The sequence below is a fragment of the Platalea leucorodia genome, assembly GCF_965183815.1.
Source record: "Platalea leucorodia genome assembly, chromosome: 3".
Lineage (NCBI taxonomy): Eukaryota > Metazoa > Chordata > Aves > Pelecaniformes > Threskiornithidae > Platalea > Platalea leucorodia.
In genome coordinates this window covers 57612379-57631190 of record NC_138825.1, presented here as the reverse complement: position 1 = coordinate 57631190, position 18812 = coordinate 57612379, and the positions used below count along the sequence as shown (strand labels likewise).

Here is an 18812-nt window from a genome sequence, read left to right as displayed (position 1 = left end):
TTCATTATGGTGATTCCTGCCCTACGCAATTTGTGACATCCTGTGTTTAAGTAATGGCCATTGTGTTGTTATTCCTAATGCTTTCAAAAACAGTCCTGTGTGTAGTTTAACGTAAAGTAAGATAAACAAAAAGTAGTTAGTTTACATTTTTTTCTAACCATCATTGCTATTACATAATTACTTAATTGAAATGCTACTTTTTATGGCATTGAAACAAACTGGCAGTGTGACTATTTCAAGTATCTTTTAATAATGATTGAACAGATTTCTGGTGTATGAGTGACTCAAAGCAGATAAAGTCCACAATACGAGCATGAATAATGTAAATCAGGAGTCCTGAAAAATCTGCTGTAGCAAAATATTTTTTCATACTCACAAGAACACATGAAAGTTTGTACACATAATACGTCTGAAATATCTCTAGACTTCATTTTACAGGGCTTCCCTGTAATCTATAAATGCAAACAGGTTTCAGTAATGTTAATATAATCAAGCTGTGATTATGGTCTAAACCACTATTATTCATAGCCAACGCATGCTTGTAGTTTTATTTTTCTCAAAATGGATTATGTTTTTTTCTTCCTGGCAGTTCAGGTACTACAAAGAAGCAGTATATCTCTCTCAATTTTTTTTTTTTTTACTTGCTCAGAAATGCACAATATAGATCTTAAAAAATTCATTTCACAGCTCTGGAGACTTTTTCAGGAGAAGGGATATGAAGCAAGCATGAAGTGGCTTGTGGGCAGTAGACACATGAGCTGAATCCTTGGCTTTTGTCCATTTGCTGTTGTTACTAAGTCTGTTGATTGGCTTGCTAGGCCCTTGCTAATATTTCTTTTTACTTTTGATTTACATGAAGGGATATCTGTTTATTACAGAGTTAGTTAATACTTTACAGTGAAAAATCTACCCAGTGAGCATTTTTATCTCTGTAATGTAGATTGTGATATTTTGAAAGCCTTCTGCATCTATTTTCATGTACATCGTTTGTACTTTTCCTGAACATACAGTTTTGTGCTGACAGATTATTAAAAACTGTTTACTATGTATATTTTCAATCATCCTTTTTTATTATATATTCAGAAACATGATTTGGGGACTTCCTTGTCCCACTTCCATGTCCCAGTTCAAATCCGTCTTCACTTTCATATGATCTGTTTCCTAAGTTTATATTGTACATTTCTTCCAGATTGGCACTTAGACGTAGCCAAACTAATCTATAAGTGCCAAACACTCTGGCCTGCCTGTGCTGCAGAACCTCTGCCGTGGTGAATGTAACTAGCTAGAAGATTGTCTTTTCTCCCTGGAAGTTTAAGAGGAATGCCTGAAGAATTTAGTTTCTAGTGAGACAAGGAGCCAAGTCTGCACTGCTCATTACGCTGGAGTAGCTGGCGGGGTTTTGCAGTGGAGATGCTGTGGACATCAACAAGGACTGTTTTTGTTGGAGTGGTTATGACACCTCTCCCAGTGACGTAAGCTAAACCAACGAAAGCATTTTTTTTGTTGGCTTAGCTGTCTCCAAAGCAAGAGTCTTTCCAGTGCAGCAATGACAGGCAGTAACCCATTTTCCCTCACAGGATGGTAAGCAGCTGTACTTTTACTTTATGAAGCCCTCTGTGAAAGAGCTGAAGCTGTTAAAAGCTTTGTGCCTAAATTAATTTTTTGGATACAGCTCAACACAGTTTTTATTGAACATGCTAAGCTCAAGCCAACAGGCTAATTATATTTATATAAACATATATTATTCGCTATTCCGTAATTGTATGTATTTTTATATGTATACAGCTAACGGACAATACCATAGCTCATTTATTAAAATGAAGTTTATATCTTAAAGTGTTCTGTGAGAACATTTTGAGCTAAGAAAATTGAGGCTTCCAGAAAGGTGGTTTCTAGAAGCTCATAATTTCAAATAAGCTTCTGTAGGTTTGACTGCTAAAATACTCTTGAAAGTGAACGTGCATAGATCATAAATGAAGTTGAATTTAAATTCTGATAAATTTTTATTCAAAAGATTTTTTTTTTTTATTCAATCACCAATATTGTTCATTTGTTTTGTTTTAACAGGAAACATTGGATGCTCTGGTAAAGTCTGAACATATGACAGATGAGATCAAAACTCAGTTAAATGATCTTTGTAGATTTTCCAGAGATTTGAGTACTTATTCTTCAAAAGTTTCAGGGTTGATTAAGGAGTATAACAGGTACACATTCGTCTTGTTTATCATTAATCAATCCCGTGTGTGTGTGTGTGAGCTGTCTTTTAGGGAACCATTAATTAGTATTTTAGAATTAGAAACAGAGGTATACAATGGTTAGAATCATTATTTTGATTTTGATGTCAATAGAGGTTGTAAAAAGTAGCAATTGCATTTTTTTTCTAAAAGCCAGGCTATGCCACTAAACTCAGCTGAAACTAATGTATATCCACACCTGACCTCCTTACAGGAGGAATCATTGTAAGAAACTGTGAGGTAGCACTATGGCTTATTTGTCTGAAGGAGAAACAAGCTATACCAGCTATTTAAGATCTTTTTCTTATTGTTTTCCTTCAGTTTACTCTTCTTTGACTAGCCCATTCCCTGAAACAGGAGAGCTAGCATTTACTTGCTTTCTTGCTTTCTCTCAGGTCACTCTAGCTGATTTAGTTGGGAGTATGACACCTGCATTTCAGACACAAGATTCTGTTGTCTCTTGCAGGAGGTAATAGCTGTTGGCTTGTGTAGCTGCAGAAGAAGGGTGTGATGACACGGATTGATCCCTTCTAACATTATAAACTTAACTGAGACACAGAAGTTAGAATTGTAATCACTGTAGTTCCCTGTCCTGTCCCTAGAGAGAGAAAGGGGCTTGCAGAAACTGTTCGTGCTTAGAAGCGCTTAGTCACTCTCTGGAAACGCTTACACCTGCCGTATCTGTGATAGTTATGTCCCAATTTACATGCTTCACTTTTAAGGAACTGAAAACTTCTAATGGATTTCCTGGTGCCTCAGTTAAGTGTTTAAAGTTGGTGGGAGGAACCCAGGTTAAACTATCCTTACCATTGTATTTCAGAAAACTAAGTAATAGCATTGTCACCTAACAGAGTCCTGCCTTTCCTCCCCCTCTCCCTTCCTCTCTTTTGCTTTCCTGATGTAATAAACCCAGCCTCTGCCTGCAAGCTTCAAAAGGATGTCAAAGCAAAGAGCAGATCTTGCAGCAAAGATTTCGAACGGCTTTCAGGGACTTCCAGCAGTGGCTCGTCAATGCAAAAGTCACCACATCCAAATGCTTTGACGTGCCTCAAAATATCAGTGAAGCTTCAGCAAGTCTGCAGAAAATACAGGTAACTCTATAGCAGTAAAATATTAGTCTAAGGGACAAGCAATCAGTTTCATATAAAGTTCAGACTGAATTGTTTGATTAATTACTATTTTTTGTTAATTTTGTTATTGTTAGCACTAAAGGTGACTAATTGCAAGGAAATGAACACTTATGTTCTTTTTTAATCTAGTTTCTTTAGTTTAATTGTTGGGCTACAGTTTGTATGTAGTCATTGTCTGTCATAGTAGTTTTCCTTGTTTATTTCTTTTTCACAATAGGAAAAAAATGTTTTTAAAGTACGAGAGTACTGTAAAATCAGAATGATATCAGAATCAGGACTTAGTACGTGGAATTATTTCTAAGTTATGTAAATATTTTTCCTCAGATATGAAAGTAGAGCCCTTGTAGTGGAAGAACAGAGTTAAAATGTACGCAGTCTGAGCAGGCATTTAAAAAGTATATTTTTCACAGAAAGCTAAAACAAGCCCTAACAACTCTGTGGAAAGGAATCATAGAATCATAGAAAGCATTGGGATGGAAGGGACCTTTAAAGGTCATCTAGCCCATCCTCCCCTGCAATTGGCAGGGACATCTACAACTAGACAGGTTGCTCAGAGCTCCATCCAGCCTGGCCTTGAATGTTTCCAAGGATGGGGCATCTACCACCTCTCTGGGCAACCTGTTCCAGTGTTTCACCACCCTCATCGTGAAAAATGTTTTTCTTATGTCTAGACTGAATCTACCCTCTTTTAGTTTAAAACCATTACCCCTTGTCTTATTGCAACAGGCCCTGCTAAAAAGTCTGTCCCCATCTTTCTTATAAGCCCCCTTATTGAAAGTATTGAAAGGCTGCAATAAAGTCTCCCCGCAGCCTTCTCTTCTCCAGGCTGAACAACCCCAGCACTTTCAGCCTTTCCTCATAGCAGAGGTGCTCCAGCCCTCTGATCATTTTTGTGGCCCTCCTCTGGACCCTCTCCAACAGGTCCATGTCCTTCCTGTCCTGAGGACCCCAGAGCTGTACACAGCACTCCAGGTGGGGTCTCACCAGCGCAGAGCAGAGGGGCAGAATCACCTCCCTCGACCTGCTGGCCACGCTTCTTTTGATGCAGCCCATGATACAGCTGGCTTTCTGGGCTGCAAGAGCACATTGCCAGCTCCTGTCCAGCTTTTCTTCTATCAGTACCCCCAAGTCCTTCTCCTCAGGGATGCTCTCAATCCCTCCAGCCCCTAGCCTGTATTGACACCAGGGATTGCCCCGACCCATGTGCAGGACCCTGCACTTGTCCTTGTTGAATGTCATGAGGTTCACGTGGGCCCATTTCTCCAGCTTGTCCAGGTCCCTCTGGATGGCATCCCGTCCCTCAGGCGTGTCAACTGCACCACTCAGCTTGGTGTCATCTGCAAACTGGCTGAGGGTGCACTCGATCCCTCTGTCTATGTCATTGGTGAAGATATTGAACAGCACTGGCCCCAGTACGGACCCCTGAGGGACACCACTCATCACTGTTCTCCATCTGGACATCTGGAATGCCAATTAAAAGTTTATTTTAATAAAGCAAGTGAAAGAAGTACTTTTATGAATAGACTATAACTATAATTTTAACTGAAAATAGCAAAATGAGAATTAAATAATGAGACTGTTAAACCTTCAATTAGATAGTATAACAGAAGAAATTCATATCAGTTTCTCAGAAAATACCAAAACCCAAATCACTTCCTCCTCCTTTTGGTAAATTCACTTTCCCTTGCTTAAATGGTTTACTTAAAAGTGTAAACAATACTGTATTAATATATCAAATCTTTGACTACCCCAAAATGACAGTATGTTTAGAGGAAATATCGGGGGAAAAGTCCTAGTAGATTTTGGCACTAAATATGAGTTTTAGCAAGGTTTTCTTTTCAACAGTGGTTAAGTCTTTTTTTTCTTTATCACTGCAGCTCCTTCATAGCATAAGACCTTACTTTGTTCTCCTCCTCCCTGAAAGCTGCTTTAGATGAAATAAACTTTTTTTACATGCAGTAACTGCTTTAGGACTTCTGAAGATGTCTTGGTAACCTGTATAAACTTAAAATTTTATTTTTGTTAAAAGTTAGTATTCTGTCTGTTAGCACATTTGACATCATTAAGTCACAAGGCAGTTATGTCTTTGATTTTAATATAGCCAGAACTCGAACCACATATCTTAAAGCTAACAGACCGTTTGCATTCTCTACTAAGACCTCTAGTGTAACACAGAATCAGAACCTGAGTTAGTAATTTTTGCATTAGGCCTGTTACTTCTGAACGTGGATATAACCTTATGATTATGGATATAAAACTATTTGTGTATCACATGATCATGATAGTAACAGTTTAAAATATTGCTATTTAAGACTGCTAAATTCCTTTGAGTCCTAAAAGCTCACAAAGTCTTTTAATAATTACAAGTTATAAGGACATTATCCCAGTACATTGGAATTTAAAAATCTGGCTGTTTCCTTACGTACCTGTATCATTCTTGCACATGCATTTTTCCATACACTTCTTGCACACCAGCACTGTGCAAGATTTCCATGAAGAAAAATACTTTCACACAGGGAAGGTAAATTAAGGATGCAGAGGAATAAATCACACAGCTTAGACATTGCTCAGAGTCTAAGCATCAGCCCACACCCCTACACGCTCACTGAAAGTCCAGTGTGGCTGTTGCCCGTGGGCAAGGCTTCAATCCTGAGTGGGCCCTGGCTCCTGCTGTTACCTGTGCCAGGATACTGGTTCCCTGAAATGAAACTGTTACCACTTTCTGTAGCATGGAGATTTAAAGAAGTATAATACCCAACTAAATGACCAGTAATTGTCTCATGAAATGCAAAAGATACAGGTAATCCTAGAGTCTTAATATATACATTATTTAGATGCATGGCACTTCTGGATTAAGTAGCTGTTGTCCCTAAATCCCGTAAATATGAATGATATTAAAATGGAATGTACTGAAAGATGAGTTAGCATGTTAATGAGCAGAAATAATAAACTCTTATCCCTGTTAAATTTCTGGGAGCTTGTCATTGACCTTTACTGGGACCGAAAGTTCACCAATTAGCTGCTTTTATTACTATTTTTAGGAATTCTTGTCAGAAAGTGAGAATGGGCAACAAAAACTAAACCTGGTAGCATCCAAAGGAGAACTGCTCTGCTCTGTTTTACCAAAGGAAAAGGCTAAAGTTATCCAGGACAAATCTGCTACTGCTAAAGAAGATTGGAAAAAATTTATTGCCACCCTCCACCATAAGGAATCTGCATTGGAGGTATTGAACCAGTCACAGCGGGGAAAGATTGGATCTAAGTTTCCTCTTTGCTTTTTGTTTCAAACAGCACCATTTAGATTTCCTATATAGCTGTAAGTGTTTATGATGTGACACAACTAATAAATAGCTGTTTTCAAGAAGTCTTATTCTTCTGCTTACATTTTACTTTTGTTTGCTTATATCCTTACAACCTGATTGCTCTTTAAGTGGGGTGTTTCATGCAGAAGGGTGTTGTTCAGAGTAACTGAAGATAGCAAAGACAGCAGCTGCTCAAATTCATTAACATGAGTCTCATCAAATGTACTGGATTACTAAAACACATTTTCTTTTTTAAGGACTGTTTTAGCACAGATTTCTGACACTGTTACTGATTGAATAGTCCCACTACAGTGGGTAAATGTTGCCTCTCTTATTGCAAACTGGTGAAATGTAATTATTTATTTGAGCAACTTTTTAAATAAACCCCAGTGCCTTTCTCTGTTCAGAACTCACAATTCGACCAGCACAGAAGGTGAATATCTTAAAAACATCATCTCTATTAAGGTCATAGGTTTTGAGGTCAAAAGGTCTTAGCTGGAATTCCCTGCATAGCATAGGAGAATTAAAGTTCGTAGGTATTCCTGTTTCAAACCAATGCTGCCCAGTCAGCTGAGAAAAAGTTTAAATACATTTAATACATCGTGCAGGAAAGCCTTTCGAAAAAAATTCTCACATAGCAAGGACTTACCTTTCTTAGTCTCAGGGTTGCCATGGAAAGGAGATGTCCTTAGAGATTAATCTTTTTGAGCCAAGCCTTCTTCAGTCTCATAGGCTTAGTTTTTCATTCTGGTGTTTAGTTTAAGTGATAAGGCTATAGCTAAAAGGAAAACTGCATCAGTCTCAGCGGGGGGAAATAAAAATAACTGGGGCACAGGAACTATGCTGTTCAGGTTTCTATTCCATATGAATTATTTCAGATGCTCTTTTTTTTAATCATGCAGAATAAGCCTACAAGAAAAATATGCAGGTACTGAAAGAATGCCTACATATGGCTTTACACACACGTTTTTATAACAAGAATTTAACACTAAAAAAGAATATAATCAGTAATGATCCCCAGGATTGGGTTGAACTTAGTCATACATCACCTACAATAGTAGCAGCCTGTTTAAGGAGGGGTCAGTGTGAATGACTGCAGTCAGATGTTAGGTAACTCATATCCCAAATTAGCCTTTCTTCAGACTGCTTAGCTTTGTAAGTTAGATTTACATTGAGTCAAAGCTCGAAAGATCTGTACAGCTTTCAGTTCAGAGGAAATTTGCTTCAACCTCCCCTCAGCTGTGTAGACATATCCTATATTGTTGCCTCTATTTTGCCTCTTAAAGAGGTACTCTCTCGGACTTTTCTTTCAGTGTCTGTTTGTGGGATGGGAAGGAGCAGAGCTGGTGTAATTTATTTTGAAGATTTGTGTAGTGTTTGGCTGCAAATGTGTGAGCTTGATCTGTGTGTTGTGCGTTATGGTTATGGCCAGTGCAGGGCAACTGTTGATAAAATTGTTCATGTCTTCTCAGAACTTAAAGATCCGGATGAAGGACTTCGAAGCAACTGCTGAGCCTCTGCAGGAGTGGCTGACCACAACTGAGAGGATGGTACAAGGAAGTAGCAGTCGGCTCCATGATCTTCCTTCCAAGAGGAGAGAACAGCAAAAGTTGCAGGTGACTTCTTACAAACCTTTTTAACACAGCCAGACTTTCCTGTCCCATCCTCCTGGCCTCATTGATTCTTTACAAAAGCTTGACCATTCTAGCATCCTGACCTCTAAGTAAGATGAGATCTGGTTTCAAGGATTGCTGTTGATGGTCCTGTTCCGTCAGGTTTTGCATCTCCACATTTCTTATGACATTCTGCTTTGTTGCTGTAGCCGTATAGCGTGCCTTTCTCAGCAAGTTTGCCATATGTCACTTCTGTTTTTCATGGAGCCTTCATGCTTCTCTATTTCCTGCTTTCTTGCACCCACTCTTAATATTAACGTGCTTGTGCTTTACAGTCTGTCCTTGAGGAAATAAGCTGCCACGAGCATCAGCTCAACAGACTAAAAGAGAAAGCTCAGCAGCTGTGGGAAGAGCAAGCTGTCAGCAAAAGCTTTATGCGCAGGGTGTCTCAGCTGTCTTCTCAATATCTTACTCTAAGCAATCTGACAAAGGTAATGCACTCAGTGTATGTGCTTTTAAGCAGTTCATTTGATGTATGTGGGGAAAAAGAAAGACTGAAATGTGAAACACTGCAGTTGTCTTGCTTGTCTGCTTTGTGGTATGTCTGAGCTATCTTGTCTTTCACACTGGCTTTAAAGAGTGGGAAGTAAGGACCTGGATACTTCTATGGTCTGTCAACAAAATGGAATTGTGATTTTTTTTTTTCTTTTTTAAATGTGTTTTGATTAAAAAGTAAACCCCATCTGATCATACAATAATCAGGTTGGATTTTGATTATTTCAAACATATTTCAAGACATTTATTTTTGTAATAAATGGCACCTGAAAGAAGTATTTTTCAAAACTCAGGGGAGTTTTGTTTTTTTTAGAAAATACAGAGTACAGAAAAGGTATTACTTCATTGCATCCTATAATGAAGATTAATTATTTGCATTTTCAGCATCTTCATCTAAAACTAATAGATTGGTCTTCTAAAAAAATTACCTCTTGGGCTGCTTTTGAAGCTTCGGGGGGGGGGGGGGGGGCATAGGCCAAACTCTAAAGCATCAAGCTAAGAACTGAGAGTTTAACCTAATTCTGTTTTGCTGAGTGGTGCTTGACACACTTCACCATTTTGTAGTTCTACTGTCTCTATGGTGTAAACAGATAAGAAGGTCTTTGTATTAGAGCTGTTATTTTTCACAAAGTTCCAGTCATGAAGGAGGCTTGATATTGAATTACACTTATAGTTACTACAGTAAAGAGAATAATTAAGGATATAGGAAGCGTGTTATGGGATAACAATTCAATTCAGAATGTATTTATGTTTGGGCAATTGCTAGTTTGTTAATTTCTACTTTTTCTGTGGAAATAAAAATTATAAAGCTTATCTAGAGCTGTATGACTTACTGAAAATCTTTATATACATGGCCATAATAAATTTTCATGACTGAAAAATAAGAAAGGGAAAGATGCATGAGTTACTAACGTGGGCTTATGTGGACAGAACTTGTAGGAGATGTCAGTATGAGAAGAAGGAATCTGAGGCAGAGGATACCTATAATCCAGCCTATGAGAGAAATCCTGAAATTCTTTGGGTAGCCATGGACACTTGAGAAAGATCCCTCTCTGTAACTTCCTAAGCCTGTTTCACTGGCTTGACTTTAGTTCTCTGTCACCGTGTGAAATACACTCTGCTCTGTATTCCTGTTCACCTCAGGCCCTTCAGCAATGTAACTTGAGCATTTATTTTTGATTCATATGAGTGTCAGTAATTTTTCAGAAGAATGGTTATACCAATGGGAGTCATTGAGGAAAACAGGTCTTTCTTTTCCAAGTATCAACAAAGTAATGTTGTTGCAGTGGCATAGCTTCACAGGCTTAAATCTATCTTGTGCATGGACAGATTTCACAAGTTATCTTCAGCTGCACACTGAAATGGAGTTTAGGTGTGATTTACCAGATGTTTAAGAAAAAGTGAAACCAGAAAACTCTCACCTACTTTGGATGAGAGGAGACAATTAGATGAAGCTTTACATTTAGAAAACAAAAAAAGGTGTTTCCAAAATTTTCATTTGTATATTATGTTTGGACAACTTGTTTGTGTGCGTGTGTGTGTATGCAAAATTCATTCCATGCTCAAGTAAGTGTACTTGTGATTATTAATGTATGAAGAGAATCTCTGAGTATAGTTTATGAAACTCATTCTGAAGTCTGTAAGTAGGTATGGGGAATAAGTGATCCTTTGAATAGCCGCTGGTGCTAATTGCTGTATGAATTGCAGGAGAAAGTTTCCAGAATGGATAGGGTCGTAGCAGAGCATCAGCAGTTCTTGTACAGTGCCAAGGACCTCCAGGACTGGGTGGCTGATGCAGTTCACATGCTGGATTCCTACTGTCGTCCCACTGCAGACAAGAGTGTGCTGGACAGCCGGATGTTAAAGCTAGAGGTATGGAAACAGCAGACTCCAAAACCTGCTCTTTTTAGATCTATAAGAAGAATGCGAGTATAGGATACTTTACACTAATATGCAACAATTAGCGTAATGACTGTTGTTGTTCAGACACTGGTTTTCAATTTACTCAGAAATAACTCTTTTTATAGAGGAAAGAGCTCATTATTAGTTTTCTCTAAGAAGGATATAGGGACCTAAAAGCTGCATATATGTAAATTCTTAAAAAAAACTCAAAAGGTGTTGTGTGGTTGCTGAAGGTTAAATGGAAGAAGTAGGATATTCACTTCTGTTAGTTTAATATATTATTTCCTAGATCTTACAGGTGATATGGATGATTCAGAACAGCTTTTCCTATAATTGTTTGCTTTAAAAATGGTGACTACAGTTAAGAAAATAGCATCTATTGATACCACTGCACAAAAGATGTTGAAGAGCAGTACTCAGAAAACAATACTTTTCATATTATTGATGTCTCAAGTTTTGAGCCATGGCCGAAATACGGACAAGTCCTCAAAATTATAAGGATATATCAAAAAGAAAGAGATTGTAGCAAAATACTATAATTATGTTTTGTGTTTTGTTCGTTGAGTTTTTCAGGTTTATGCTTTCAGGCTTTTCATGACTTTGCATAGTATTAGGAGCTGTTAGTTTGCAACTGTGCAGCTCCAGGAGCTGAAGTCTCTAAGCTGACATTGCTGATAGTCTACTGAGTTTATATGTTGGTACCTTTGTGTTGCAAATAGATCCTAGAGTTGTAGAACTGTATTTCAGCCCTGTAGAAGAGCTTTGTCATCACATCTTATTTTCTCCATGAATGAATCCTCCTGTTTTCTGTCTAAGTGACATTCCCTTTGGAATGTCAGCTATTCCACCCAACAGTACCTTCTCTGATACACTGTAAGTACCTACACAGATTCCATGGAAACTTCCCTGTCAACACAGATTTTTTTTTAGTGGCCTAAACCTACCCTTTGAAAGTCACTTTTTTCTTGTGAAGCCCAGCTATGAACCCCACTGTCCGTCTTCCAATTGACTGTTTGTACAAGCTGCTCAATTTGATCAGCTCATTTTCCAGTAAAGCCTATTAGTATATTCATGTCCAGTTACTGATAAAAGTAGAATAATATCCGCTCACTTTTTAGGGACTGCTAGCAGTGAAAGGAGAAAAAGAAATCCAAATGAAAATGGTTCTGACAACAGGAGAATCTGTTCTGCAAAATACTTCTCTGGAGGGAGTACCAGTGATTGAACAGCAGTTGCAAACTCTGAAGGACAGCTGGGCTTCTCTTCTGTCTGCTTGCATCCAGTGCAAGAGGTAAAAAGGATATGAAGTGCAGAATGATGCTTAGCAATAAAGAACTGTCAAAATTTTTGAAAAGCTAATTCCTAGACTTTTATTATTACAAGAGTCAAATTCATATAAAATGACTCCATGTGCCTAACATTGCAGATCTAGAGGCCTTAAGTGACATATTCATTTGAAATAGAAAAAGGGGAGGAAACTGTGAGGGATCTAACCTTTGTTAACACTTATTGTCAATATACTCTTAAAAGTGGATTCCATGTTTATAATCTTGTTGTAAATTTTACTTTGAGTTGCACTTGATGCCTTGAATTGTTCTGAGAAATGAGAAGATCTTGTCACGGATGTTAATGGTTGCTCTGTCAAGATCCTGTCTGGTTTTCCACTTGCTAGCATTTCACAGAAGGTACTGTAATTACAGTGTCCAGTAGCGATTCTCAAAGTGATAGAATAAAGAAATACAGGGGAAAAAAATGCGGCCTTCTTTGGTGGAGCATCACTAGTTGCAAATATTTCAATTTAAAACAACAAAGGTAATTAAACATTAGAATGCAGAAACTTTTGAATGTATGCAAAGGGACAGAAAATTTCTGATTCGGGATCTTATGCTTTCAGTTGTATTTTATTTACTAAAGCTAGAATGCATCAGCTAGCTACGTAAGTTACAGACCTCCTTAATATTCCAAGTCTGGAAAACCTAATTTCTCTTTTATCAGCCAAACAGTGCGCCTAGTTAAAACCTGTAGGATTTTAACAGCTCTGTCTCAGACTGCTTAGTTTGTGATATATCTTTCTTATAAATATAGTCTAGAATAACTGTATATGACTATATCTCACTGCTTAAATAGCATGAGAACCTCCACTATCACAACAAATATGTATTTTTAAATTACAGTCAACTGGAAGGAGCTCTCTCCAAATGGACAAGTTACCAGGATGATGTTCGTCAATTTTCCAGCTGGATGGATAAAGTAGAAGCAAGTATGAACGCTTCTGAAAGGCAATATGCTGAACTGAGGGAAAAAACAGCTGCCCTTAGCAAAGCAAAGGTGTGTTTGCTGAGCAGCAAGGCCATATCACCTTATAAGCAACAAAAAAGGCTGAATAACTGCAAGATTAATCTGTGGTCTTGTTTTAATGCTGCCCATTCATAAACATGTTCTTCTCTTTCTGTTTTGCAGCTACTGAGTGAAGAGGTGTTGAGTCACAGCAGCCTCTTGGAGACGATTGAAGTGAAAGGAAGTGGGATGGCTGAGCATTATGTCACTCAGCTGGAACTCCAGGACCTTCAGGAGCGGTATAAGTTCCTCAAAGACAGAACAAGGGTACAGTTTTTCTTGATAGCACTCCCTCTTGTTTTGTTGGCGACAAGGAAAAAGAGAAAGTCTTCTCATTGATCATTTATTTTACAGTTAAATGAGGAGTAAAAGTTTGGGGACAGCTGTAACTTAATATAACAGAAAGTTATTAGTGTGATTTATGAATCTGTCTTCCTGTACCACTGAGCTTCAGATCTTTTCAGACAGGTTCTAAAAATCTGAATCTGAAAAAATCATCAGGTGAATAGTCTGAGGAATTCTGTGTAAAAAATCTCATTGACTTCAGCACAGGTATGATTTTACCCATTGTGACTGAAAAGTTGGAAGCATCTCTGAATCTGTGATTTGCATAAACGTATGGTTTGCAATAAATGCAACCAGTCAATCAGGTAATTCACAAACGGTTGACAACTTTAGAAGCTTACTATTGAACGCTAACCTTATTAGGAAGTAAACTGACTCTAATGTCAAAATACCTGGCATGATAAGTGCTACATTTACTGATAAGTCTTAGTATTGTAGGTCTGGAAAAGATTAGGGCATAGACAGATAAAGACCAAGGTGGGTTTTAATGTAAGATATAAGATAAAGAAGAAATAATGAAAGACCTGGTGATACATTTAAAGCTAGGTGGTTATCTCCAGTTAACCCAAATTCTTCTGTGGTAATTAAATAATGCCTAATGTATGCTCAGACAGGCAACTTTTCTTCATGACAGCAGGGTAGTAAAATTGAATTTTGTTGTCTCAGTGATGTCTTTGTCCTGTGGAAAGGGCCAAAATTCAGTTTTTCAAACACATAAGTGATTCGCTGTTTTGTGGTACACCCTTCCGCAACTGCAAAGAATGCAATGCACTGTCTTTCTTTGGACCTTCTAAGAGTGAACTCACTCAGATTTGCCAAAGAGACGAGCAAGTCCTGGGGAGTGCTGGTGAATACCTAGTATTCCTGTTAGCGTGGGGATCCTCTAACCTTTACCTTTTTCTCTTGTACAAAGCTATACAGACTGCCTCTATTTGCTCAGCTTGAGCAACAGCATGAGAACAATGAGAAATGGATGGTAGTTCACAGAGGCAAGAGCTCTGTACCTCTTTCCTCATGTAGCAAGAAACATCCCTTCTTTCTCTTCCCACCTAATACCCCAGATGACTTTGGTCTTCCCCACTCCCAACCATGGTGATGATGTTTAGTGTTAAGAGTACCTTCAACCCTTAGAAAGAAATTCAAAGTTCAAAGCAAATAGCTGCTGAAAGTAAAGAATGGTCAAATTTCTTAATAATCCTTTGACCAGATGGGAAACCTGGCAAGCTTCCCCAAGGATTTGTGGCCCAAGCCTGGGCGGACCAAGACCTGTCATTCCCTGCAGCCACTGTCAAGAGGCCAGAGAACTAGTCTTTCTTTCCCTCTTCCCACTACTGGGTGTGGCCAGGCCTTGTAAAAGACTGGTAACGCTGCCATTTTCTTCCTTCCTCCAGCTACCCAGACCTGTTAGAAATAGGTAAAGCAGGCAGTAAGTTCATGGCTGCTGTTTATGAAAATGTTTTTCTTCTTATGTAGCCTGCTGCCCTGGGATGCAGCCTGTCTTGCCTCCATCAAACTCAATTCCCCATTCCCATCATTTCTTAGAGGATGTGAATTACATGTAGTATACTTTTCTTGCACTTAGAAAGAAAGACTAGTCTAGTGCTAATATATGACGCCTTTCCTGCTGTATCCTGAATATGGTACTATTTTAGTGCTGGGTTGTGAAATTATTTTAATTTGCTCACCCACGTACACATAAGACTTGCAGTCTGTTTCTCATTGTCCTCTGTAGGAACTGCCCGCAAAGGACTTGGACAGTCTTCAAACCTAAAGATATTAGATACTCTTAATAGAAGATTATTATTCCATTGACAAAAAAAATCATGTGAAGAAAAAATATGCAATTTCAAGCTCATACTCTTATTCATTACTTCAGTAAAGTGAATTTGAATTGGTATAAATTTAAGGTCTTTTGTTATTAGATACTAAGGTGTTAATTAAAAGTGATCCCAGATCAAAGCTTCAAATCCCAGAAGTCACAAATTTACATGAAGAATCTTTTAGGATAAGTACCTGTATCCCCACATTGGCCACCTCTTTCCCTGTAATTGATCAAATCATCCTCAAAATCCAAGTACTCTTGAATTTTAGGAAAGCTCAGCATCAGATACGAACTTTTCACCTTGATGGAAGTCCGGGTTTTATGTTTTCTTGATTTGATGATACAGTAAGAGATATAATATATACATATATGTAAATATTTTAACAAACAGGAGGCAGTAACAAAAGCTGAAGGACTGCTTAACTTACATCAAGAGTACCAAAGAAATCTGAAGACCTTTGAAGTATGGCTGGAGAAGGAACAGGAAAAACTTGACTGTTTATCACATCTTGATGGTGATGCCCAGAAACAGGAGGCAACGCTCCGAGACTTACAGGTACATAATGTGTCACACCCTTAGTAAAATAAAAATCCTACTTGTAAAATAACAGAATAATATTAATTACCAGACAAAAATCGGATCTCTTTTTTGTCTCGAGAACAGCTTGGAATCACATTATATGTAAGTACTTTGCTGCTCAAAAGTGGTTCCATAAAGTCAGTGGAAACATTGGCACTCATTTCCAGAAAGAAGTGTCAGGCCTTGAATGAAATCTCCAGGCATACTAATGCTTTCTTGCAAGTACTGAATTTGTTTTAGATGTTGGCCTACCTCTTCTTTTCCCTGTGTTTCATAGAATATCCAAAGTATTCTTTTCATTGGGTTTCTGTCTTTTATTGCTTACAGTGCAAATGCATCTACTGTCAGGCAGTTCCAGTCATGTAGCCTAGCTCCCATGGTGAGGTGGGAAGACTATTACTGAATCACTTAAGTGACAGTGAATGGTGAACCTATAGTACTTCAGTAATTTCCCAGTTATGGTCTTAAGATGGCTTAAATTACTTTCATACCTGTTGTTGAATTAGCTAAAGGTCTGTACTTGAGTTATGAAATATTTATTATTTTATTCAGGATACTGAGAAGGTCTTTGTATGATCAGGGACTCTGCATATATGTCTTGTTATTATAGTTTACTTTACAAAATCTGAATCCATTTTGAAAATCTGAATACATATCTCAAATATAAACTAAGACAACGCACAACTTTATTTTGTTAAGGTAATTTCCTGGTTATGTTTTCTAATCAGACTGAATCCCTTCATACCTTCTAATCAAGTTCTACTAAGCATGAAAATGCCACACGTCTAGAAGAGAATCAAGAATTATTTTGGAATGATATCTCAAACATACTTTAAAAGATTGAAGCCTCACCTTGCTCCTTGTTTTTAAACTGATTCAATTTTAGAATCAGTCTTACAGTCTGCTTGCCACAGCTGGAAAGTTTTGAATTTAAGGCTGTACTGAATGGATTGCATCCATCCCGTGCCAGCTCAGGCAGCTAATGTTTCAGAACTGATGATAAACGTAGCAGGAGGGGACAGAATTTAATGCATGCTTTGTCAATAATTTTCTGCAATTCACTTGTGAATAATAGTGATATTCAGTTTGCTTTGTAAGTGAGCATGCCATCATAGGTGTTCTTAGAGATAGTGTAATATGTGTTCAACCATAGATAACTAAAGGGAATATCTAGATAACGTGAGGTAGCTGCTTTTGTGTTAAGTAGAACCAGGGCTTTGTTTGCCATGTGTGAATGAAAGCTGTTAATATGTAGGGTATGTATCCATAACTGCCTTTACAGGAGCTGCAGGTCCACTGTGCAGAAGGACAAGCATTATTGAATGCTGCTGTCCATGCCAGAGAGGAGGTGATTCCCTGGGGCATTCCCCAGATAGAAGACCGAGCCCTGGAATCCTTACGGCAGGATTGGCAAGTTTATCAGCACAGGCTTTCTGAAGCAAGAAGCCAATTAAATGCCACTGTGAGCAAACTGAGATTAATGGAGAAAAAATTTCAGAAGGTTAATGACTGGCTAACAGATCTGGAGAAGAAAGTTGCTATCAGGACTGGGAGGCAGTCTGGTAGAGCAACAAAGGAGATGCAGCTTCAACAAATGAAGGTAAAGAATATACTTAAGGCATGCCTTAAGCAAAATACCATGTGAGGTTTCCACATCAGTTCCTGGTTGCACTGTGAAAATGACAGGAAGCATTGCAGTTTATTCTGAGGTGGTGCCTAGAATGATGGATCCAAGAGAGCTTCGTTCCTTCTGGGTCCAGGTTCCTCCCATTTTACTGGTAAAGGTGTGGCTATACCAATGTTGTAATCTCATAGGGAGATCTGGAATTCATATGCTCTGTGGTATATGAAGGCATAACTGAGGACGAAGTTCGGTCCTGGAGTGGCAAAGTGTTAATGTTGTGACAAGAGTAAAATGTGACCAACTGTGTTGTGAAGTCTCTGCTGTGTTGATGTAATAATTCTCCTGTAGTCACTGCAAGGAGAAGACATGGTTCTGAATAAACACAGGAAGCAGATTTGAAGAGATTCAAGGTTATGCTTTACAGTCACCTTTAAAACTTTGGGCAAATTCTATAGGAACTGCAGGTTGCATTTCTATTATTATTTGGGGGGAGAAAAAAAAGCATTGAATCTGTTGTAATGAAATGCAGTCCATAAGGTATGATAAAACTTCCAGCGTATTTTCCTGTTGTAAATCCATGTTTACAACCTTTTCAATGATTTCTTGACTTAGTTACAAATAAATTCCTGTTGTGTTTAAGATGTTTGAATCAGTTATATAAGCTGGGTAATGTCTTTGTCATAGAAGTGGCATGAAGAAATTACAATCTACAAAGATGACGTGGAGGAAGTTGGGGTATTGGCTCAGCAAATACTAGAGGAAAGTCTCACTGCAAGTCGAATGGGAAGCCAGGCTACACAGCTTACATCTCACTACCAAACTCTTCTTCTTCATGTCTTGGTAAGTAATGAAAATTAATTCATTGTGACATCATAAATTGTCAGTTAAGAAGCAAATATAAACAGACTTTCTTAATTAGACTTTATCAGAGTTTATTCGTTACTGTAGACTTGATAATATAATATTTACATATATATACACATATATATATGCACATATACATGTAGATTTCATTGGACTAAGTGTATTAGAGGACCATAATCGGGATAATGCCCTTTCAAAAATATTCAGTATTAATCAGATGTAGTTACTGTCTTTTTTGGCAGTTTCAGGAGAGAAATTCAGAATTCAGTATGTTTGAATGCTGAATGATCTCTAGAGAAATGTTTTCAGGTTATCACTGAAACACATAGGTACAGGGAAAATTTGAATTGTTAAGGTACAATCTTCAGGTCACTTTAAGTAGCATCTGTCTCATAGTACCATAATCACAAGTCACAATTCAAATTTCAAAATATAAGTGCCTTTTCAGTGTTTAATATTAACTCAGTTTTAACATATAGTGATTGCTATATGTACACCCTGACG

The 18812-nt window shown here is 37.9% G+C and overlaps 1 protein-coding gene across 2 annotated transcripts in view; it reads left to right on the top strand.

The window, feature by feature from the left end:
• Window positions 1–18812, top strand: part of SYNE1 (spectrin repeat containing nuclear envelope protein 1) — a 310346-nt gene that overhangs the window by 152217 nt on the left and 139317 nt on the right. For both annotated transcript variants that reach the window (XM_082306888.1, XM_082306887.1), the window contains exons 54-64: window positions 2068–2204; window positions 3148–3325; window positions 6406–6588; window positions 8139–8282; window positions 10542–10706; window positions 11855–12027; window positions 12911–13064; window positions 13197–13340; window positions 15632–15796; window positions 17103–17420; window positions 18129–18284. In XM_082306888.1, the coding sequence (XP_082163014.1) occupies window positions 2068–2204; window positions 3148–3325; window positions 6406–6588; window positions 8139–8282; window positions 10542–10706; window positions 11855–12027; window positions 12911–13064; window positions 13197–13340; window positions 15632–15796; window positions 17103–17420; window positions 18129–18284 (1917 nt within the window). The remainder of the gene's footprint in view (window positions 1–2067; window positions 2205–3147; window positions 3326–6405; window positions 6589–8138; window positions 8283–10541; window positions 10707–11854; window positions 12028–12910; window positions 13065–13196; window positions 13341–15631; window positions 15797–17102; window positions 17421–18128; window positions 18285–18812) is intronic.